The following is a 23,248-nucleotide window of genomic DNA, read 5'->3' as shown; positions in this document are numbered from 1 at the left end:
CTCCTATAGCTCCGCCCTCTGCTATATACCTGATGGTTCATTACTGTAGGATTCCAATGAGCTCATCCTCCTATAGCTCCGCCCTCTGCTCTATACCTGATGGTTCATTACTGTAGGATTCCAATGAGTCCATCCTCCTATAGCTCCGCCCTCTGCTATATACCTGATGGTTCATTACTGTAGGATTCCAATGAGTCCATCCTCCTATAGCTCCGCCCTCTGCTCTATACCTGATGGTTCATTACTGTAGGATTCCAATGAGTCCATCCTCCTATAGCTCCGCCCTCTGCTATATACCTGATGGTTCATTACTGTAGGATTCCAATGAGTCCATCCTCCTATAGCTCCGCCCTCTGCTCTATACCTGATGGTTCATTACTGTAGGATTCCAATGAGTCCATCCTCCTATAGCTCCGCCCTCTGCTCTATACCTGATGGTTCATTACTGTAGGATTCCAATGAGCTCATCCTCCTATAGCTCCGCCCTCTGCTATATACCTGATGGTTCATTACTGTAGGATTCCAATGAGTCCATCCTCCTATAGCTCCGCCCTCTGCTCTATACCTGATGGTTCATTACTGTAGGATTCCAATGAGTCCATCCTCCTATAGCTCCGCCCTCTGCTCTATACCTGATGGTTCATTACTGTAGGATTCCAATGAGTCCATCCTCCTATAGCTCCGCCCTCTGCTCTATACCTGATGGTTCATTACTGTAGGCAATAGTAAGTCACTGTGCAGATGATGTGATCCATAAAACATCTCATCTTCCACACAACAGGGCATGAATAGATTCCTGTGATTTAGAAATCAGTGCTATTTTCCATGTATCTAGTAGGAGGGTCAAACTAGCCTTGTCCATAGAGGACAGGGCATATGAGCCTCAGCCTCATATTTCATAAACAGCTGACCTTGCAAGTTATGACAGCGGTGTGGCCCATCAACAGCTGTGTGATGTCATTACGGTGGTCTTCATTCAACTTTTGACCTCTTATCTAATTATGGCGCTGGAGTGCATTGGCTGCGTACAACATGGCTCTCTCTCTCCTCCCAGGGCTCTCTCTCTCTCCTCCCAAGGCTCTCTCTCTCTCCCCCCAGGGCTCTCTCTGTCTCCCCCCAGGGCTCTCTCTCTCCTCCCAGGGCTCTCTCTCTCCTCCCAGGGCTCTCTCTCTCTCCTCCCAAGGCTCTCTGTCTCCTCCCAGGGCTCTCTCTCTCCTCCCAGGGCTCTCTCTCTCCCCCCAGGGCTCTCTCTCTCCCCCCTCAGGGCTCCCTCTCTCTCCTCCCAGGGCTCTCTCTCTCCCCCAGGGCTCTCTCTCTCCCCCAGGGCTCTCTCTCTCCCCCAGGGCTCTCTCTCTCCCCCTCAGGGCTCTCTCTCTCCCCCTCAGGGCTCTCTCTGTCTCCCCCTCAGGGCTCCCTCTCTCCTCCCAGGGCTCTCTCTCTCCCCCCAGGGCTCTCTCTCTCCCCCTCAGGGCTCCCTCTCTCTCCTCCCAGGGCTCTCTCTCTCCCCCAGGGCTCTCTCTCTCCCCCCAGGGCTCTCTCTCTCCCCCAGGGCTCTCTCTCTCCCCCCTCAGGGCTCTCTCTCTCCCCCTCAGGGCTCTCTCTGTCTCCCCCAGGGCTCTCTCTCTCCCCCTCAGGGCTCTCTCTCTCTCCTCCCAGGGCTCTCTCTCTCTCCCCTCAGGGCTCTCTCTCTCTCTCCTCCCAGCTCTCTCTCACTCTCCTCCCAAGGCTCTCTCTGTCTCCCTCCAGGCCCCCCCCCCCCCCCCCAGGGCTCTCTGTCTCCCCCAGGGCTCCCCCCACCCCCAGGGCTCTCTGTCTCCCCCAGGGCTCCCCCCCCCAGGGCTCTCTGTCTCCCCTCAGGGCTCTCTCTGTCTCCCCTCAGGGCCCCCCCCCCCCAGGGCTCTCTCTCTCCCCCCTCAGGGCTCTCTGTCTCCCCTCAGGGCTCTCTCTCTCTCCCCTCTCAGGGCTCTCTCTCTCTCCCCCCTCAGGGCTCCCTGTCTCCCCTCAGGGTTCTCTCTCTCCCCCCAGGGCTCTCTCTCTCCCCCCAGGGCTCTCTCTCTCTCCTCCCAGGGCTCTCTCTCTCCCCCTCAGGGCTCTCTCTGTCTCCCCCAGGGCTCTCTCTCTCCCCCCAGGGCTCTCTCTCTCCCCCAGGGCTCTCTCTCACCCCCCCAGGGCTCTATCTCTCCCCCTCAGGGCTCTCCCCCTCCCCCCAGGGCTCTCTCACCCCCAGGGCTCTCTCTCTCCCCCCCCAGGGCTGTCTCTCACCGCAGGTGATTCAGCCCGTTATCAACCTGAAGCCTGGGAGTCATAACAAGCACAGTAAGGTGTTTGAAAAAGGTCTCAACCTTCTAAAAGACATGAACGTGGCCTGTGACACTATTCCCAATAATCACCCATGTCTGGTGCCTCTATCTTAATGACTCTGTTAAAGAAGTGCTTTCTTTGCCATTCATTCCAAAAGCACTTTAAGGTCAACCTGTGCAGGCCATAATGCAAACCCACAGAATATATATCCAACGGTCTCGTCGTCCCACATGTCCGCTGCTTCTTACTGTTTCATAGTTCGGCTATTAATGTGGAAATATTACCAGTCAGTTTGGATTGATGTTGTCGGTCATCTCACTGGGCCTGTTTCTCTACATTTACAGAATGTCAGTCTATCTCTTATCCAGAGCCACGTACTGTCAGTACATTCATCTTCAGACAGCTAGGTGGGACAACCACATTATCGCAGGCATATTAAGTACATTTTTCCTCAATAAAGTAATTTATCAGCCAAGTCAGCGCTAGTAAGAAAAATACTAGGGTGCGAGGGTTTAGTTCAAGAAAGACAAGACACACTTCTTCTGTGTTGTCTCTCTGGTTCTCAGTTCATCTTTCCTTGATTCCTCACATCCTCTTTGCTCGCCTCCTTTTCTAAACACATTGGAGAAGAAGGTCCAAGGGCAGAAACCTTGATTCCTCACATCCTCTTTCCTCGCCTCTTTTTCTAAACACATTGGAGAAGAAGGTCCAAGGGCAGAAACCTTGATTCCTCACTTTCTCTTTCCTCGCCTCCTTTTTTCTAAACACATTGGAGAAGAAGGTCCAAGGGCAGAAACCTTGATTCCTCACATCCTCTTTCCTCGCCTCCTTTTCTAAACACATTGGAGTAGAAGGTCCAAAAGGGCTGAGAGAAACATGACAGGAATCACAGAAAGGTGATTGAAATGGAGCTGAATGGAAAGGTGATTGAAATGGAGCTGAAATGGAGAAAGGTGATTGAAATGGAGCTGAGGAGATAACATGACAGGAATCACAGAAAGGTGATTGATATGGAGCTGAGGAGATAATAAGACAGGAATCACAGAAAGGTGATTGAAATGGAGCTGAGGAGATAACATGACAGGAATCACAGAAAGGTGATTGAAATGGAGCTGAGGAGATAACATGACAGGAATCACAGAAAGGTGATTGAAATGGAGCTGAGGAGATGACATGACAGGAATCACAGAAAGGTGATTGAAATGGAGCTGAGGAGATAACATGACAGGAATCACAGAAAGGTGATTGAAATGGAGCTGATGGAGCTGAGGAGATGAGAAAGGTGATTGATATGGAGCTGAGGAGATCACAGAATGGAGCAGGAGATGACAGGAATCACAGAAAGGTGATTGAAATGGAGCTGAGGAGATAACATGACAGGAATCACAGAAAGGTGATTGAAAATCACAGAAAGGTGATTGATATGGAGTCCAACAGCCCTGAGAAGGTCAAGCATCGATCTGATCCCAAGGCGCTGGCCCGTACATTAATAACCCTTTGACCTTTGTTCCTCTCCCTGTTAAGAAACTCCTATAAACCCACCAATGGAATTGAATGGAGATTTTGTGAGGTTGTTGTCGGCTTGTTAATGGTGTCAGCATATGTCCAGTATTCTGTGTGTGATGGGGCCGGGTAATTCAGTGTATGCCTGAGGGGTTGTGGTGTGTGTGTGCGTGTCTCTTTCCATTCCTTGGTATGCGTGCGAGCAACAATAATTTAAATCACATGAGAGGGGCTCCCGAGTGGCGCAGCGGTCTAAGTTACTGCATCTCAGTTGGAATCCAGGCTGTATCACATCCGGCCGTGATTGGGAGTCCCATAAGGCGGCGCACAATTGGCCCAGCGTCGTCTGGGTTTGGCCAGTGTAGTATGTCATTGTAAATAAGAATTTGTTCTTAAGTGACTTGCCTAGTTAAATAAAGGTTTAAAAAAAAGTCAGGCTGTTGGAACCTCTCTGAGGAAGTGCAGTTCTGTCCTTGACCAATCAGGGAAAGGGGGTTCAACCCCCCCCCCCCTCCCAAGCAAAATCGGACTACATTCAGGCTATTGTTTATATGTGTGTTTAAAATTATGTTGAGGTAATAATGGGAGTATAATGCTTGTGTGGATGTCAACCCCAACACTTGTTCGGGTCATCATTACCAATCAACTGTATTCCAGTTAAAAATGGCATTAACAACCACCACCGATTTCTGTATGCTAGCTATGCTAATCGACAATATACAGACAGGAGTTGGCATTTAGAAGTCACTTCTTCTAAACCTGACAAGGGAAAACATGTTGTTTCCAAATCAGACTTAAGTATCCACATTTTGTGTCTAGTACAATTAATAAATCGTGACGGATTTGACAAATATCCACTTTGTTAGATCCGTTAAATAAAGGTTAAATAAACATAATTACAGAAAAATAAAATATTTGTTGAATGTGTGCCAATCTGGTCAATGGAGCGTCTGACCCCTGACCCCTTTTACTGGGTCTATTAGAACCATATTCAACATTCTAAACATTGTCCCAACTCTCTAGGTACATGGCTCTGACTCGATCTACAACCCACGTCCACTCTGTCATTGCTCATCCATTATATTTATATGTTTATATTCTTAGTCCGTTCCTTTAGATTTGTGTGTTTTAGGTAGTTGTTGTGGAATTGTTAGATTACATGTTAAATATTGCTACACTGTCGGAACTAGAAGCACAAGCATTTCACTACACTCGCAATAACGAATGCTAACCATGTGTATGTCACCAGTAAAATTTGATTTGATGTCCCATATATATGATCTCATGTCTGGATCAATACCTGTTGAGAAACTGATCGCATTAACTCAGTGTCCCTCCATTTAATAATAATGATGATAATATATATATTATATTTCTCTTCTGCTCACACTGAACTGTTTTATCTCACCTCTTCTTCTCTTCCTCTCTTCCTTCCCCTCTCTTCTTCCTGTTTTATCTAACCTCTTCTTCTCTTCTTCTCTTCCTTCCCCTCTCTTCTTCCTGTTTTATCTCACCTCTTCTTCTCTTCCTCTCTTCCTTCCCCTCTCTTCTTCCTGTTTTATCTCACCTATTCTTCTCTTCCTTCCCCTCTCTTCTTCCTGTTTTATCTCACCTCTTCTTCTCTTCCTTCCCCTCTCTTCTTCCTGTTTTATCTCACCTCTTCTTCTCTTCCTCTCTTCCTTCCCCTCTCTTCTTCCTGTTTTATCTCACCTATTCTTCTCTTCCTTCCCCTCTCTTCTTCCTGTTTTATCTCACCTCTTCTTCTCTTCCTTCCCCTCTCTTCTTCCTGTTTTATCTAACCTCTTCTTCTCTTCCTCTCTTCCTTCCCCTCTCTTCTTCCTGTTTTATCTAACCTCTTCTTCTCTTCCTCTCTTCCTTCCCCTCTCTTCTTCCTGTTTTATCTCACCTCTTCTTCTCTTCCTTCCCCTCTCTTCTTCCTGTTTTATCTAACCTCTTCTTCTCTTCCTCTCTTCCTTCCCCTCTCTTCTTCCTGTTTTATCTAACCTCTTCTTCTCTTCCTCTCTTCCTTCCCCTCTCTTCTTCCTGTTTTATCTAACCTCTTCTTCTCTTCCTCTCTTCCTTCCCCTCTCTTCTTCCTGTTTTATCTCACCTCTTCTTCTCTTCCTCTCTTCCTTCCCCTCTCTTCCTTCCCCTCTCTTCTTCCTGTTTTATCTAACCTCTTCTTCTCTTCCTCTCTTCCTTCCCCTCTCTTCTTCCTGTTTTATCTAACCTCTTCTTCTCTTCTTCTCTTCCTCTCTTCCTTCCCCTCTCTTCTTCCTGTTTTATCTAACCTCTTCTTCTCTTCTTCTCTTCCTTCCCCTCTCTTCTTCCTGTTTTATCTAACCTCTTCTTCTCTTCTTCTCTTCCTTCCCCTCTCTTCTTCCTGTTTTATCTAACCTCTTCTTCTCTTCTTCTCTTCCTTCCCCTCTCTTCTTCCTGTTTTATCTAACCTCTTCTTCTCTTCTTCTCTTCCTTCCCCTCTCTTCTTCCTGTTTTATCTCACCTCTTCTTCTCTTCCTCTTTTCCTTCCCCTCTCTTCCTTCCCCTCTCTTCTTCCTGTTTTATCTAACCTCTTCTTCTCTTCTTCTCTTCCTTCCCCTCTCTTCTTCCTGTTTTATCTAACCTCTTCTTCTCTTCTTCTCTTCCTTCCCCTCTCTTCTTCCTGTTTTATCTAACCTCTTCTTCTCTTCTTCTCTTCCTTCCCCTTCTTCTTCCTGTTTTATCTAACCTGTTTTCTCTTCTTCTCTTCCTTCCCCTCTCTTCCTTCCCCTCTCTTCTTCCTGTTTTATCTAACCTCTTCTTCTCTTCTTCTCTTCCTTCCCCTCTCTTCTTCCTGTTTTATCTCACATCTCCTTCTCTTCCTCTCTTCCTTCCCCTCTCTTCCTTCCCCTCTCTTCTTCCTGTTTTATCTCACCTCTTCCTCTCTTCTTCCCCTCTCTTCTTCCTGTTTTATCTCACCTCTTCCTCTCTTCTTCCCCTCTCTTCTTCTCTTCCTCTCTTCCTTCCCCTCTCTTCTTCCCCTCTCTTCTTCTCTTCCTCTCTTCCTTCCCCTCTCTTCTTCCCCTCTCTTCTTCTCTTCCTATCTTCCTTCCCCTCTCTTCTTCCCTGTCTTTCTGACCCGGGTCTGTAGAGTAAAGATGCTGGTATCAGGACTCTGGTTATGCTGGATGAGCAGGGAGGTAAGTTCCTATAGAGACACAATATTACACTCAAAAATTCTGTTCACTTTCCCAAATATCCCAGGTTTCCCAGAAATCCTGGTTGGAGGATTACGGAATTCCTCCTTAATATTCTCTCCTTATTCCGGGAATCTTCTAAATCGGGATTTTAGGAAAAACAGTTCGGAAAGTATTCAGAACCCCTTGACTTTATCCACATTGTGTTATATTACAGCCTTATTCTAAAATATTTTATTATTATTTTAAAAACAACTCATTCTCATCAATCTACACACAATAAACCTTAATGACAAAGCCAAAACAAGTAAAAAAACAAACAAACAGATACCTTATTTACATAAGTATTCAGACTCTTTGCTATGAGACTCGAAATTGCGCTTAGGTGCATCCTGTTTCCATTGATCATCCTTGAAATGTTTCTACAACTTGGTTGGAATCCACCTGTGATGAATTCAATTGATTGGACATTATTTGGAAAGGCACACATTTGTCTATATAAGGTCCCACAGTTGACAGTGCATGTCAGAGCAAAAACCAAGCCATGATGTCAAAGGACTCCGAGACCGGATTGAAGGTCCCCAAGAACACAGTGGCCTCCATCATTCTTAAATGGAAGATATTTGGAACCAAGACTCTTCTTAGTGCTGGCCGCCCAGTCAAACTGAGCAATCGGGGGAGAAGGGCCTTGGTCAGGGAGGTGGCATAAAACCTGATGATTAGTCTGACAGAGCTTCAGAGTTCCTCTGTAGAGATGGGAGAAGCTTCCAGAAGGACAACCATCTCTGCAGCACTCCACCAATCAGGCCTTCGTGGTAGAGATGGGAGAACCTTCCAGAAGGACAACCATCTCTGCAGCACTCCACCAATCAGGCCTTCGTGGTAGAGATGGGAGAACCTTCCAGAAGGACAACCATCTCTGCAGCACTCCACCAATCAGGCCTTTATGATAGTGGCCACTCCACAGTAAAAGGCACGACAGCACGCTTGGAGTTTGCCAAAAGGCCCCTAAAAAGATTCCCTGGTCTCATGAAACCAAGATTGAACTCTTTGCCCTGAATGCCAAGCGTCACGTCTGGAGGAAACCTGGCACCATCCCTACGGTGAAGCATAGTGGTGGCAGCATCATGCTGTGGGGATGTTTTTCAGCTTCAGGGAGTGGAAGACTAGTCGGGATGGAGGGAAAGATGAACGGAGAAAAGTACAGAGAGATCCTTGATGAACACCTGCTCCAGAGTGCTCAGGACCTCAGACTGGGGCGAAGGTTCACCTTCCCACAGGACAACGTCCCTAAGCACACAGTCAAGACAACGCAGGAGTGGGTTTGGGACAAGTCTCTGAATGTCCTTGAGTGGCCCAGCCAGAGCCCGGACATGAATCTGATCAAACATCTCTGGAGAGACCTGAAAATAGCTGTGCAGATGTGCTCCCTATGCAACTTGACAGAGCTTGAGAGGTTCTGCAGAGAAGAATGGGAGAAACTCCCCAAATACAGGTGTGCCAAGCTTGTAGCGTCAAACCCAAGAAGACTCAAGGCTGTAATCGCTGACAAAGGGGCTTCAACAGAGTACTAAATAAAGGGTCTTAATACTAATGTAAATGTGATATTTCAGTTTATTTAATTTGTATAAATTTGCAAAAAATTCTAAAGATGTCTGGTTAGATGTCAGTCTGATGTCTGGTTAGATGTCAGTCTGATGTCTGGTTAGATGTCAGTCTGATGTCTGGTTAGATGTCTGGTTAGATGTCTGGTTAGATGTCTGGTTAGATGTCTGGTTAGATGTCAAACTGATGTCTGGTTTGTCTGGTTCTGTCAGTCTGATGTCTGGTAGATGTCTGGTTAGATGTCAGTCTGATTGCTGTCTTAGATGTCTTTATAGATGTCTGGTTAGATGTTTTAGTGTCTGGTTAGATGTCATTATGTTGTATTGAGATGAAGATGGCTGTTGATTGATCTAGAATCCTTGTAGAACAAGGCTGAACCGTTAACATGTGGAAAAGATCATCTGAATTTACTTCCATGGTTTTCTAGTTCTAGTTTTTTGCACCATGGTTTTCTAGTTCTGTTATTTCTAGAATACTGTATATAGTGTATGAACTGTTTGCTGTCTTGTATCTTTATAAGAGGTATAGTACATTTTTTCAGTAAACAGTAATGATGACCTGTAGTATTGAGATGAAGAAAGCTGTTGATTGATAGCACATCCTCTTTACTGAGAGGACACACTGATCCGTTATACTAGTAGTAGTGACAAAACATCTCAATTTACTTCCACTCAAAGAGGACACATTTGTAGAATCCCTGAATTTAGGCTTTGGTTAAGGAAATGGATCCTTGTGGAAGCTTGATAGTACTGGTTGGTTAGCCAGGAGAAGCAGCTTGATAGTACTGGTTGGTTAGCCAGGAGAAGCAGCTTGATAATACTGGTTGGTTAGCCAGGAGAAGCAGCTTGATAGTACTGGTTGGTTAGCCAGGAGAAGCAGCTTGATAGTACTGGTTGGTTAGGTGGGAGAAGCAGCTTGATAGTACTGGTTGGTTAGGTGGGAGAAGCAGCTTGATAGTACTGGTTGGTTAGGTGGGAGAAGCAGCTTGATTGTACTGGTTGGTTAGGTGGGAGAAGCAGCTTGATTGTACTGGTTGGTTAGCCAGGAGAAGCAGCTTGATAGTACTGGTTGGTTAGCCAGGAGAAGCAGCTTGATAATACTGGTTGGTTAGCCAGGAGAAGCAGCTTGATAGTACTGGTTGGTTAGGTGGGAGAAGCAGCTTGATAGTACTGGTTGGTTAGGTGGGAGAAGCAGCTTGATAGTACTGGTTGGTTAGGTGGGAGAAGCAGCTTGATAGTACTGGTTGGTTAGGTGGGAGAAGCAGCTTGATTGTACTGGTTGGTTAGGTGGGAGAAGCAGCTTGATTGTACTGGTTGTTTAGGTGGGAGAAGCAGCTTGATAGTACTGGTTGGTTAGGTGGGAGAAGCAGCTTGATAGTACTGGTTGGTTAGGTGGGAGAAGCAGCTTGATTGTACTGGTTGGTTAGGTGGGAGAAGCAGCTTGATTGTACTGGTTGGTTAGCCAGAAGAAGCAGCTTCATAGTACTGGTTGGTTAGCCAGGAGAAGCAGCTTGATAGTACTGGTTGGTTAGGTGGGAGAAGCAGCTTGATAGTACTGGTTGGTTAGCCAGGAGAAGCAGCTTGATTGTACTGGTTGGTTAGGTGGGAGAAGCAGCTTGATAGTACTGGTTGGTTAGGTGGGAGAAGCAGCTTGATTGTACTGGTTGGTTAGCCAGGAGAAGCAGCTTGATTGTACTGGTTGGTTAGGTGGGAGAAGCAGCTTGATAGTACTGGTTGGTAAGCCAGGAGAAGCAGCTTGATAGTACTGGTTGGTTAGCCAGGAGAAGCAGCTTGATAGTATTGGTTGGTTAGCCAGGAGAAGCAGCTTGATAGTACTGGTTGGTTAGCCAGGAGAAGCAGCTTGATAGTACTGGTTGGTTAGCCAGGAGAAGCAGCTTGATAGTATTGGTTGGTTAGCCAGGAGAAGCAGCTTGATAGTACTGGTTGGTTAGCCAGAAGACGCAGCCTAACCAGAAACAGACCTCAGTAGCTGCCATTCAGAATATGCAGCAGACTGAGAAGTTAAACTAAATAGACTTTCTCAGTTGAATGGACAACATCTCTTCAAGTCTATTCTTGACCCAAACTGCTACAGACCTATATCTATCCTACCCTGCCTTTCTAAGGTCTTTGAAAGCCAAGTCAACAAACAGATTACCAACCATTTCGAATCTCACCATACCTTCTCTGCTATGCAATCTGGTTTCAGAGCTGGTCATGGGTACACCTCAGCCACGCTCAAGGTCCTAAACGATATCTTAACCGCCATCGATAAGAAACATTACTGTGCAGCCGTATTCATTGATCTGGCCAAGGCTTTCGACTCTGTCAATCACCACATCCTCATCGCAGACTCGACAGCCTTGGTTTCTCAAATGATTGCCTCGCCTGGTTCACAAACTACTTCTCTGATAGAGTTCAGTGTGTCAAATCGGAGGGTCTGCTGTCCGGACCTCTGGCAGTCTCTATGGGGGTGCCACAGGGTTCAATTCTTGGACTGACTCTCTTCTCTGTATACATCAATAATGTCGCTCTTGCTGCTGGTGATTCTCTGATCCACCTCTACGCAGACGACACCATTCTGTATACTTCTGGCCCTTCTTTGGACACTGTGTTAACAACCCTCCAGGCAAGCTTCAATGCCATACAACTCTCCTTCCGTGGCCTCCAATTTCTCTTAAATACAAGTAAAACTAAATGCATGCTCTTCAACCGATCGCTACCTGCACCTGCCCGCCTGTCCAACATCACTACTCTGGACGGCTCTGACTTAGAATACGTGGACAACTACAAATACCTAGGTGTCTGGTTAGACTGTAAACTCTCCTTCCAGACCCACATCAAACATCTCCAATCCAAAGTTAAATCTAGAATTGGCTTCCTATTTCGCAACAAAGCATCCTTCACTCATGCTGCCAAACATACCCTTGTAAAACTGACCATCCTTCCAATCCTTGACTTTGGCGATGTCATTTACAAAATAACCTCCAATACCCTACTCAACAAATTGGATGCAGTCTATCACAGTGCAATCCGTTTTTTCACCAAAGCCCCATATACTACCCACCATTGCGACCTGTACACTCTCGTTGGCTGGCCCTCGCTTCATACTCATCGCCAAACCCACTGGCTCCATGTCATCTACAAGACCCTGCTAGGTAAAGTCCCCCCTTATCTCAGCTCGCTGGTCACCATAGCATCACCCACCTGTAGCACGTGCTCCAGTAGGTATATCTCTCTGGTCATCCCCAAAACCAATTCTTTCTTTGGCTGCCTTTCCTTCCAGTTTTCTGCTGCCAATGACTGGAACAAACTACAAAAATCTCTGAAACTGGAAACACTTATCTCCCTCACTAGCTTTAAGCACCAACTGTCAGAGCAGCTCACAGATTACTGCATCTGTAAATAGCCCACCTATAATTTAGCCCAAACAACTACCTCGTTCCCTACTGTATTTATTATATTTATTTATTTATTTTGCTCCTTCGCACCCCATTATTTTTATTTCTACTTTGCACATTCTTCCACTGCAAATCTTCCATTCCAGTGTTTTACTTGCTATATTGTATTTACTTTGCCACCATGGCCTTTTTTGCCTTTACCTCCCTTCTCACCTCATTTGCTCACATCGTATATAGACTTGTTTATACTGTATTATTGACTGTATGTTTGTTTTACTCCATGTGTAACTCTGTGTCGTTGTATCTGTCCAACTGCTTTGCCTTATCTTGGCCAGGTCGCAATTGTAAATGAGAACTTGTTCTCAACTTGTCTACCTGGTTAAATAAAGGTGAAATAAATAAAAAAAAATAAAAAAATTAGACCTCCTCATTTCAATGGACATCACATGGTTTCCTGGCAGTGAGAAAGACAGTCCCTGAGAAGCATCAGAGCACTGAATGTCAGTGATATATAAAATAATGTCAGTGAGGTATAGAATAATGTCAGTGAGGTATAGAATAATGTCAGTGAGGTATAGAATAATGTCAGTGAGGTATAGAATAATGTCAGTGAGGTATAAAATAATGTCAGTGAGGTTGAGGTATAGAATAATGTCAGTGAGGTATAGAATAATGTCAGTGAGGTATAGAATAATGTCAGTGAGGTATAGAATAATGTCAGTGAGGTATAAAATAATGTCAGTGAGGTATAGAATAATGTCAGTGAGGTATAGAATAATGTCAATGAGGTATAGAATAATGTCAGTGAGGTATAGAATAATGTCAGTGAGGTATAGAATAATGTCAATGAGGTATAGAATAATGTCAGTGAGGTATAGAATAATGTCAGTGAGGTATAGAATAATGTCAGTGAGGTATAGAATAATGTCAATGAGGTATAGAATAATGTCAGTGAGGTATAGAATAATGTCAGTGAGGTATAGAATAATGTCAGTGAGGTATAGAATAATGTCAGTGAGGTATAGAATAATGTCAGTGAGGTATAGAATAATGTCAGTGAGGTGTAGAATAATGTCAGTGAGGTGTAGAATAATGTCAGTGAGGTATAGAATGATGTCAGTGAGGTATAGAATAATGTCAGTGAGGTATAGAATAATGTCAGTGAGGTGTAGAATAATGTCAGTGAGGTGTAGAATAATGTCAGTGAGGTGTAGAATAATGTCAGTGAGGTATAGAATAATGTCAGTGAGGTATAGAATAATGTCAGTGAGGTATAGAATAATGTCAGTGAGGTATAGAACAATGTCAGTGAGGTATAGAATGATGTTAGTGAGGTATAGAATAATGTCAGTGAGGTATAGAATAATGTCAGTGAGGTATAGAACAATGTCAGTGAGGTATAGAATGATGTTAGTGAGGTGTAGCAATAGGCAAATATAAAGCATTCACATCCACTCCTGTGTTCAATTGGACTTACTGGATTGTTTCAACAGAAATATATAAATAGATCAAACGATCATATCCACTCTATCGGTGGTATTTCTATCTGCAACATTCAGTGCTTTGCTTCCTGAGTAATGCAGCTTACTTCCTGCTCGCTGCAATACTGAGATTATTGACCATCTAAAAAACGCTCTACAAGTTCTGTCTATCTGAACATCAGTCCACCAAAACCCTCCCCCACCACAACAGGCATATACTCACTAACACACACACACACATCTACACTCACACACCTCAAGACACACACACACACGCACACACACACACACACACTGGGGGTGATCAGTCATGTATGTGTCTTGTGGTAATGCATGAGAGCTCCTTGGAAACAGCAGTCGTGGAGTGACTTCAGGAGTAGTCTGATTGGCTACACTACTGTTAACCCAAGTGTTCCCATTGGTCAGTCAAGGGCAGTCTTTCACGCTCTGATTGTGTAGAGAAGTGTGTAATTGCAGACCGCAATTAGAGGTGCTTTCTGATATCGCGTTTCACCTATTGGTACTCTCCATTGGTCCATGGCAGTTTCTTTCACGTCGGGGACAACAGTTGCTGACAACTGTAGCATTGTAGCTAAGCCTAACCCTAACCCTTTTCCTAACCTTAACCTCAGTCTCCTAACCTACCACGTTCATTGTCCTAACCTGACATGTTAGTTATCCTAACCTGCTATGTGAACAAATCCTCTGTGTCGAGCAACCCTCAGGCTCATAACACTGGAACTGACCAATGGCATATATCAATGGGTGTTTCCTGATATCAGGGAACACCCACATAAAGAAACACCCTGAATTGTGGTCTGCAATAACACCATATTCAGTGTGTAAAAGGCATGCTGTAAGCAGAGAGAGTCATCCAACTGAGCTATGATGATAAGATTTCTCTCATGCTCTCTCTCTCTGTCACATTCCACCTCTTATCCAATCCCCCGTGATCCCTGGGATTACCTGTGGAGGCTAATCATCTGTGGGGGTAGTGTTGTCAGGGGCAACAGAGAGGTCATTGAGGATAACAACACTGTACAGTGGCTAGCCGTGACCAGAGACGAGTGTATCTGTCTACAAACATTGTGAATTGTTTTCGCCACAAACCAGGGATTTTACAAATGTTCGCACGTGAACAAGCAAGCCACCACGGCCATGAATTCCCTTACCCTTACCTATACTCCAGACCACTCCCTTCTCCCTGGACCCACTCCAGGTAGATAATGACCTGAACTACAGGTCTAGGATCAGAGTATTCACAATACTAACCCAACTCTTTTAGGGAATGAACCAATATCTGACCCTGTTTCAGTAGTTGGGGGAATTAATCAATATCTGACCCTGTATCAGTGGTTGAGGGAATTAATCAATATCTGACCCTGTATCAGTGGTTGAGGGAATTAATCAATATCTGACCCTGTATCAGTGGTTTAGGGCAACCTCTTGGGATGAATGGACTGTCATCACTGTTTGTACCCAACTTACATTCAAACATTCTGCTTGCATGTTACTACATGTCCCATAATGCTTTTCACCTTATCCACTGCTTCACAACACTTGTTTACTTCATCTACTGTCCTCCTTCACTCTCATCCTGTTTCTCTCTGTCTATCACCTCTCTCTCTCTCTCTCTATCACCACTGGCTGGTTTCAAATACAAAAGTGGGTTAAAATAAGAACAGGTATTTTCAACATCGTGTGATCATAGGTGTGCTCCCTTCCCTAGGCCCTAGCAGAAGAGGTGCCCAATGAGGGAGGTTATTTTGTATTGGAATCCAGCCTTTATGTGTTCTTCATTGTATATATGTGACAATCTTTCTCTCTCACTGCACTGGCTGTGAGTGTGTCAGTGTGGCTCCATAAGGCATTGCATTATGGTTGTGTTTGATAGGCTGTCACTTAGACCTCAATCATCACAAGAGCCAATCAGATTCATTTCACTGCTCTCATTTCCTTTGTTGTTACCAGAACAACTGGATTGGTTTGAAGATGGCATGAACAAGGTTCATCAAGACTTGAAGGAGGCCGAGAAATATATATATATATTTATAATTGAACCTTTATTTAACTAGGCAAGTCAGTTGAGAACAAATTCTTATTTACAATGACGGCCTACTGGGGAACAGTGAGTTAACTGCCTTGTCAACTCAAGGATTCGATCCAGCAACCCTTCAGGTACTGGCCCAACGCTCTAACCACTGGGCTACCTGACTCGGCAAAGCTTTGGCCAATTAGGTCCATGTGTTGCCAAGTAGATACCGGTGGTGACAGGCCCTGGAATCTAGCCTGTGTTGGGTTGGTAGTGCTGTCCAATGTCTCTGTCTCTTTAGTCACAGTCTCTTTTTGTCTCCTTTCCTTTGTTCTCCCTCTCTCTCCTTCTCCCCCGTTCTCTGTCACGTGCCCTCGTTCTCTGTGGGGATAAATGACTTGTGTTGACAATCAGAGCAACTGGAGCGGATCGAGGAGGGGATGGACCAGATCAATAAGGACATGAAGGATGCAGAAAAGAATTTGAACAATCTAGGGTCTCTCTGTGGTCTTTGTTCGTGTCCCTGTAACAAGTAGGTGCAGCCTGCCTACCTTACTGCCTGCCTGCCTGCCGCCTGTCTACCTGTCTGTTTGTCTGCCTGCCTGTCGACTTGCCTGCTTTAATGCCTAAAGTAGAGTGCATGGTGACCAGTACAACACTATGGCGTGTGAACTTCAGACCTTACCCAAGGCCTTCTATGCTGCTTCCTCCTGCACTTAGAGAGAGAGAGAGATGCATGTTGGGATAATCCACTGTACTTTCTCCTTCACATGATCACAGTCATACTTGGCATACTTGTATCAGCATATTACAAAATGCTACAACATGAGGCAGTAGGCCTACAGTACGATTTAACGTGACCTGATTACTGCTGTTGCTTGTACATATACACAAACATACTGTCTATGCATGGCAGACACACACACGCACACACGCACGCACGCACGCACGCACGCACGCACGCACGCACGCACGCACGCACGCACGCACGCACGCACGCACGCACGCACGCACGCACGCACGCACGCACGCACACGCACACACACACACACACACACACACACACACACACACACACACACACACACACACACACACACACACACACACACACACACACACACACACACACACCTACCTACCTACCTACCTGAGTTTTTCTTTCAGCAGGTATCCAGGTCACAGTGTATTCAGTAGTTTACTGATTACAGGAAAAAGTTAACACAATTGCACACAGTTCTCCCCTTTGATGAAAACAAATGTGTTAATATTCGGTGAACAAAACACTTAAGTTTATTTAACAAGGCAAGTAAGTTGAGAACAAATTCTTATTTACAATGACAGCCTACTGGGGAACAGTGAGTTAACTGCCTTGTCAATTCAAGGATTCGATCCAGCAACCCTTCGGTTACTGGCCCAACGTTCTAACCACTGGGCTACCTGACTCGGCAAAGCTTTGGCCAATTAGGTCCATGTGTTGCCAAGTAGATACCGGTGGTGACAGGCCCTGGAATCTAGCCTGTGTTGGGTTGGTAGTGCTGTCCAATGTCTCTGTCTCTTTAGTCACAGTCTCTATTTGTCTCCTTTCCTTTGTTCTCCCTCTCTCTCCTTCTCCCCCGTCCCCCGTTCTCTATCACGTGCCCTCGTTATATATGGTTTTATATATAGGTTTTATATAGGGTTTTATATAGGGTTTATATAGGGTTTATATAAGATTTATATAGGGTTTATATAGGGTTTTATATAGGTTTATATAGGGTTTATATAGGGTTTATATAGGGTTTTATCTAGGGTTATATAGGTTTTTATATAGTTTTATATAGGGTTTATATAGTTTTATATAGGGTTTTATATAGGGGTTAATATAGGGTTTTATATAGGGGTTAATATAGGGTTTTATATAGGATTTTATATTAGGTTTATATAGGGTTTTATATAGGGTTTATATACGTTTTATATATGATTTATATAGGGTTTATATAGGGTTTATATAGGGTTATATAGGGTTTATATAGGTTTTAAATATTTATATAGGTTTTAAATAGGTTTATATAGGGTTTATATAGGGTTTATATTTTAAATAGGGTTTATATAGGTTTTAAATAGGGTTTATATAGGTTTTAAATAGGGTTTATATAGGTTTTAAATAGGGTTTCGAAGGACACAGGTGTTTGTAATCTTGGCTGACTGTTTCATGATTTTGCTCGTCGGTCTACAAACATCAATAGTACATATAAAAAAGCATGAATGGATAACATACGGTTATAGATTCAATTAGGTTACAACATATAGCCCTACAAACACAATATTAGTTACAATGGATAGCGAAAACACAATCATTACAGGAAATGGCTACAGATCAAACTCCACAACGAGTCCAAAGGGAGCGAGGGTCTTTAAATTAGATATGTTTCAACACAGATCCCAAAATTACTTGGACGTGATTTGAGGAAAAACTGTAATCAAAGTAACAGTCAAAATGTCTGTTTTGAGATTTGTGCACCTAACTTGAACTTTACATTTAAAGATTTCCTCTCAAGCAAAGTGTTCAAATAATTAATTCAGAATTAGTACCTGACATGATAGGTCTCGGATCGACGTTGTTGTGCATGATTCATGTGTGTGTTGAAATAGAAGGAACTGAATGCGTTTCAGGATGTTGAGTTCACGTTATTTCGCATGAAATTAGTTTGTGTTGCTCGCTAGTGTCTAGAAGCCCACAAAAGTTGTATTTCAAAGCTATTATTACATGCTGTAGTTAAACATGTCTATAAGGTTCAACCGAACTGCACTTCCTAGAATGGTGCTCTTCTTCTGTTCTTTACCATATCACCTTTTCTCTCTAAAACCAGAGGGTGTCTGTCCTCCTGTCTGTCTGTCTGTCTGTCTGTCTGTCTGTCTGTCTGTCTGTCTGTCTCCCTGTCTGTCTGTCTGTCTGTCTGTCTGTCTGTCTGTCTGTCTGTCTGTCTGTCTGTCTGTCTGTCTGTCTGTCTGTCTGTCTCCTGTCTGTCTGTCTGTCTGTCTGTCTGTCCTCCTGTCTCCCTGTCTGTCTGTCTGTCTGTCTGTCTGTCCTCCTGTCTCCCTGTCTGTCTGTCTGTCTGTCTGTCTGTCTGTCTGTCCTCCTGTCTCCCTGTCTGTCTGTCTGTCTGTCTGTCTGTCTGTCTGTCTCTCCTGTCTCCCTGTCTGTCTGTCTGTCTGTCTGTCCTGTCTGTCTGTCTGTCTGTCTGTCTGTCTGTCTGTCTGTCTGTCTGTCTGTCTGTCTGTCTGTCTGTCTGTCTGTCTGTCTGTCTGTCTGTCCTCCTGTCTCCCTGTCTGTCTGTCTGTCTGTCTGTCTGTCTCCTGTCTGTCTGTCTGTCTGTCTGTCCTCCTGTCTCCCTGTCTGTCTGTCTGTCTGTCTGTCTGTCCTCCTGTCTCCCTGTCTGTCTGTCTGTCTGTCTGTCCTCCTGTCTCCCTGTCTGTCTGTCTGTCTGTCTGTCTGTCTGTCTGTCCTCCTGTCTCCCTGTCTGTCTGTCTCCCTGTCTCCCTGTCTGTCTGTCTGTCTGTCTGTCTGTCTGTCTGTCTGTCTGTCTGTCTGTCTGTCTGTCTGTCTGTCTGTCTGTCTGTCTGTCTGTCTGTCCTCCTGTCTCCCTGTCTGTCTGTCTGTCCTCCTGTCTGTCTGTCTGTCTGTCTGTCTGTCTGTCTGTCTGTCTGTCTGTCTGTCTGTCTGTCTGTCTGTCTGTCTGTCTGTCTGTCTGTCCTCCTGTCTGTCTGTCTGTCTGTCCTCTGTCTGTCTGTCTGTCTGTCTGTCTGTCTGTCTGTCTGTCTGTCTGTCTGTCTGTCTGTCTGTCTGTCTGTCTGTCTGTCTGTCTGTCTGTCTGTCTGTCTGTCTGTCTGTCTGTCTGTCTGCCTGTCTCCCTGTCTGTCCTCCTGTCTGTCTGTCTCCCTGTCTGTCTGTCTGTCCTCCTGTCTGTCTGTCTGTCTGTCTGTCTGTCTGTCTGTCTGTCTCCTGTCTCCCTGTCTGTCTGTCTGTCTGTCTGTCTGTCTGTCTGTCTGTCTGTCTGTCTGTCTGTCTGTCTACGCTGAGTATACATTCAGATGACCCCTTTTGTCCTCAGAACAGCCTCAATTCATCGGGGGTCATGGACTCTACAAGGTGTCGAAAGCGTTCCACTGGGATGCTGTCCATGTTGACTCCAGTGCTTCCCACAGTTGTGTCCAGTTGGCTAGATGTCCTTTGGGTGATGGACCATTCTTGATTACACACACAAAAATGTTGAGCGTGGAAAAACCCAGCAGCGTTGCAGTTCTTGACACACTCAAACTGGTGCGACTGGCACCTACTACCGGACCCCGTTCAAAAGCACTTAAATATTTTGTCTTGCCTATTCACCCTCTGAATGGCACACATACACAATCCATGTCTCACTTGTCTCAAGGCTTAAAAATCCTTCTTTAACCACCTGTCTCCTCCCCTTCATCTACACTGATTGAAGTGGATTTAATAAGAAACATCAATAAGGGATCGTAGCTTTCACCGGGATTCACCTGGTCAGTCTATGACATGGAAAGAGCAAGTGTTCCTAATGTTTTTTGCAATTATACTGAGTTTCTTGCACTCAGTATAATTGTGTCCTTTACACACATTACTGCGTGTTTGTCCTCCTGTCTCCCTGTCTGTCCGCTGGCTTCTGTCTGTGTTGTCTACTTTATGTCCTGTTAGTGTCCGTCTCTTCTATCTACAGGTCTATAAAGGACCACTTTCTATCCACCACTTAGACAGTAAATACACTACAACTGAACTGATCAGTACTTGGATCAATTATTGATTGATAGATCTAACATATACTGTATAACATAACACATACAGTGGGGCAAAAAAGTATTTAGTCAGCCACCAATTGTGCAAGTTCTCCCACTTAAAAAGACGAGAGAGGCCTGTAATTTTCATCATAGGTACACTTCAACTATGACAGACAGAAGGAGAAAAAAATCCAGAAAATCACATTGTAGGAATTTTAATGAATTTATTTGCAAATTATGGTTGAAAATAAGTATTTGGTCACCTACAAACAAGCAAGATTACTGGCTCTCACAGACCTGTAACTTCTTCGTTAAGAGGCTTCTCTGTCCTCCACTCGTTACCTGTATTAATGGCACCTGTTTGAACTTGTTATCAGTATAAAAGACACCTGTCCACAACCTCAAACAGTCACAGTCCAAACTCCACCATGGCCAAGACCAAAGAGCTGTCAAGGACACCAGAAACAAAATTGTAGACCTGCACCAGGCTGGGAAGACTGAATCTGCAATAGGTAAGCAGCTTGGTTTGAAGAAATCAACTGTGGGAGCAATTATTAGGAAATGGAAGACATACAAGACCACTGATCATCTCCCTCGATCTGGGGCTCCACGCAAGATCTCACCCTGTGGGGTAAAAATTATCACAAGAACGGTGAGCAAAAATCCCAGAACCACACGGGGGGACCTAGTGAATGACCTGCAGAGAGCTGGGACCAAAGTAACAAAGCCTACCATCAGCAAGGGCATTGAAGATGAAACGTGGCTGGGTCTTTCAGCATGACAATGATCCTAAACACACCGACCGGGCAACGAAGGAGTGGCTTCGTAAGAAGCATTTCAAGTTCCTGGAGTGGCCTAGCCAGTCTCCAGATCTCAACCCCATAGAAAATCTTTGGTGGGAGTTGAAAGTCTGTGTTGCCCAGCAACAGCCCCAAACCATCACTGCTCTAGAGGAGATCTGCATGGAGGAATGGGCCAAAATATCAGCAACAGTGTGTGAAAACCTTATGAAGACTTACAGAAAACGTTTGACCTCTGTCATTGCCAACAAAGGGTATATAACAAAGTATTGAGATAAACTTTTGTTAATGACCAAATATTTATTTTCAACCATAATTTGCAAATAAATTCATTAAAAATCCTACAATGTGATTTTCAGGATTGTCTTCCCTCATTGTGTCTGTCATAGTTGAAGTGTACCTATGACGAAAATTTCAGGCCTCTCATCTTTTTAAGTGGGAGAAATTGCACAATTGGTGGCTGACTAAATACTTTTTTGCCCCACTGTATATATGAACCTTAGATAGATATATAGATAGATCGATAGATATCTACCATTGGCATGCTGTGTTGTTGTGCTGCTGTGCTGTCATGACACATTACTTGTGTCGTATAATGGATCTATTACATCAAATGAAAGTTTCCACCCCCTCCTCCCCTCCCCCCTCCTGACTGGTATGTGTCCCTGCAGGATAAAGGGGGGAGGGCAGGCGTGGGGGGCCAACCAGGATGGAGTGGTTAACAGTCAGCCAGGGGCCCGTGTGGTGGACGAACGTGAACAGATGGCCATCAGTGGAGGTTTCATCCGCAGGTGAGGAGTTGGTGTGCATATGGACTCCCTCTGCCACGCCGAAATCTACTGACAGTTTTATGGACTATCCAATGTGTGTTTCCAGGGTAACAGACGACGCCCGGGAGAATGAGATGGATGAGAACCTGGAGCAGGTGGGCGGTATCATCGGTAACCTGCGTCACATGGCCCTGGACATGGGCAACGAGATCGACACCCAGAACCGGCAGATCGACAGGATCATGGACAAGGTGCACGATCATAACGATGACAATCAATACATTTTCAGTGTCAGAGATGGTCAGCCATGCGCTGAGTTGACAGTCTACTTACAATTGATATTGCTTGTATCATTTCACATCATCCCAAACGTATCCCTCTCTCCTCAGGCTGATTCCAACAAGACCAGGATTGACGAGGCCAACCAGCGTGCCACAAAGATGTTGGGCTAAGCTGCAGCGACAACATGCTTTCAACCCCCCCCCCCCCCCATTCTGTCTGTTCCTAAAGTTGTTCCCCTACCCCCATTCTATATCTCCTCCTAGTTGTTCCCCTACCCCCATTCTATATCTCCTCCTAGTTGTTCCCCTACCCCCATTCTATATCTCCTCCTAGTTGTTCCCCTACCCCCATTCTATTTCTCCTCCTAGTTGTTCCCCTACCCCCATTCTATTTCTCCTCCTAGTTGTTCCCCTACCCCCCATTCTCTCTCCTCCTAGTTGTTCCTCTACCCTCCATTCTGCCTCTCCTAGTTGTTCCAACTACCCCCATTCTGCCTCTCCTAGTTGTTCCAACTACCCCCATTCTCTCTCCTCCTAGTTGTTCCCCTACCCTCCATTCTGCCTCTCCTAGTTGTTCCCCTACCCCCATTCTATCTCTCCTAGTTGTTCCCCTACCCCCATTCTGCCTCTCCTAGTTGTTCCCCTTCTGCCTCTCCTACCCCCCCCCATTCTGCCTCTCCTAGTTGTTCCCCTACCCCCCATTCTGCCTCTCCTAGTTGTTCCTCTACCCCCATTCTATCTCTCCTAGTTGTTCCCCTACCCCCATTCTGCCTCTCCTAGTTGTTCCCCTACCCCCATTCTGCCTCTCCTAGTTGTTCCCCTACCCCCCATTCTATCTCTCCTCCTAAAGTATACAGTGCTTCTTAGATGGCTTTAGCTCAGCTGTGCAGTTCTCTGTTTCCGTCTTGCTCATCTTCTTTTATATAAACTGTATTTACATCATTACTCAGATACCACGACAACTATTGCTTTACGTGAGCAGGACAATGCTCCACTACATGCTGTTTCTGCCATGTGACAGTGGTGTGACAGTGTTGTCTACGTGAGACACTCTGTAGTTAATGTTGTTGTTTTTCATGCTAAACGAAAGTAAAACAAACATACAAGTCAGAAGTCCCTT

The 23,248-nt window shown here is 45.0% G+C and overlaps 1 protein-coding gene across 1 annotated transcript in view; it reads left to right on the top strand.

Annotated features, from left to right (window-relative positions):
* Positions 1–22,767, top strand: part of LOC124001135 (synaptosomal-associated protein 25-B-like) — an 87,174-nt gene extending 64,407 nt beyond the window's left edge. The window contains exons 4-8 of the mRNA XM_046307715.1: positions 6,935–6,983; positions 15,913–16,030; positions 21,749–21,868; positions 21,954–22,098; positions 22,237–22,767. Of these exons, the coding sequence (XP_046163671.1) occupies positions 6,935–6,983; positions 15,913–16,030; positions 21,749–21,868; positions 21,954–22,098; positions 22,237–22,299 (495 nt within the window). The 3' untranslated portion in view covers positions 22,300–22,767. The remainder of the gene's footprint in view (positions 1–6,934; positions 6,984–15,912; positions 16,031–21,748; positions 21,869–21,953; positions 22,099–22,236) is intronic.
* Positions 22,768–23,248: the final 481 nt, after the last annotated feature.

Source organism: Oncorhynchus gorbuscha, linkage group LG17, assembly GCF_021184085.1.
Source record: "Oncorhynchus gorbuscha isolate QuinsamMale2020 ecotype Even-year linkage group LG17, OgorEven_v1.0, whole genome shotgun sequence".
In the NCBI taxonomy this organism is placed as follows: Eukaryota; Metazoa; Chordata; class Actinopteri; order Salmoniformes; family Salmonidae; genus Oncorhynchus; species Oncorhynchus gorbuscha.
The sequence above is the reverse complement of the archived record's forward strand: the minus strand, read 5'-3'. Positions and strand labels throughout refer to the sequence as shown.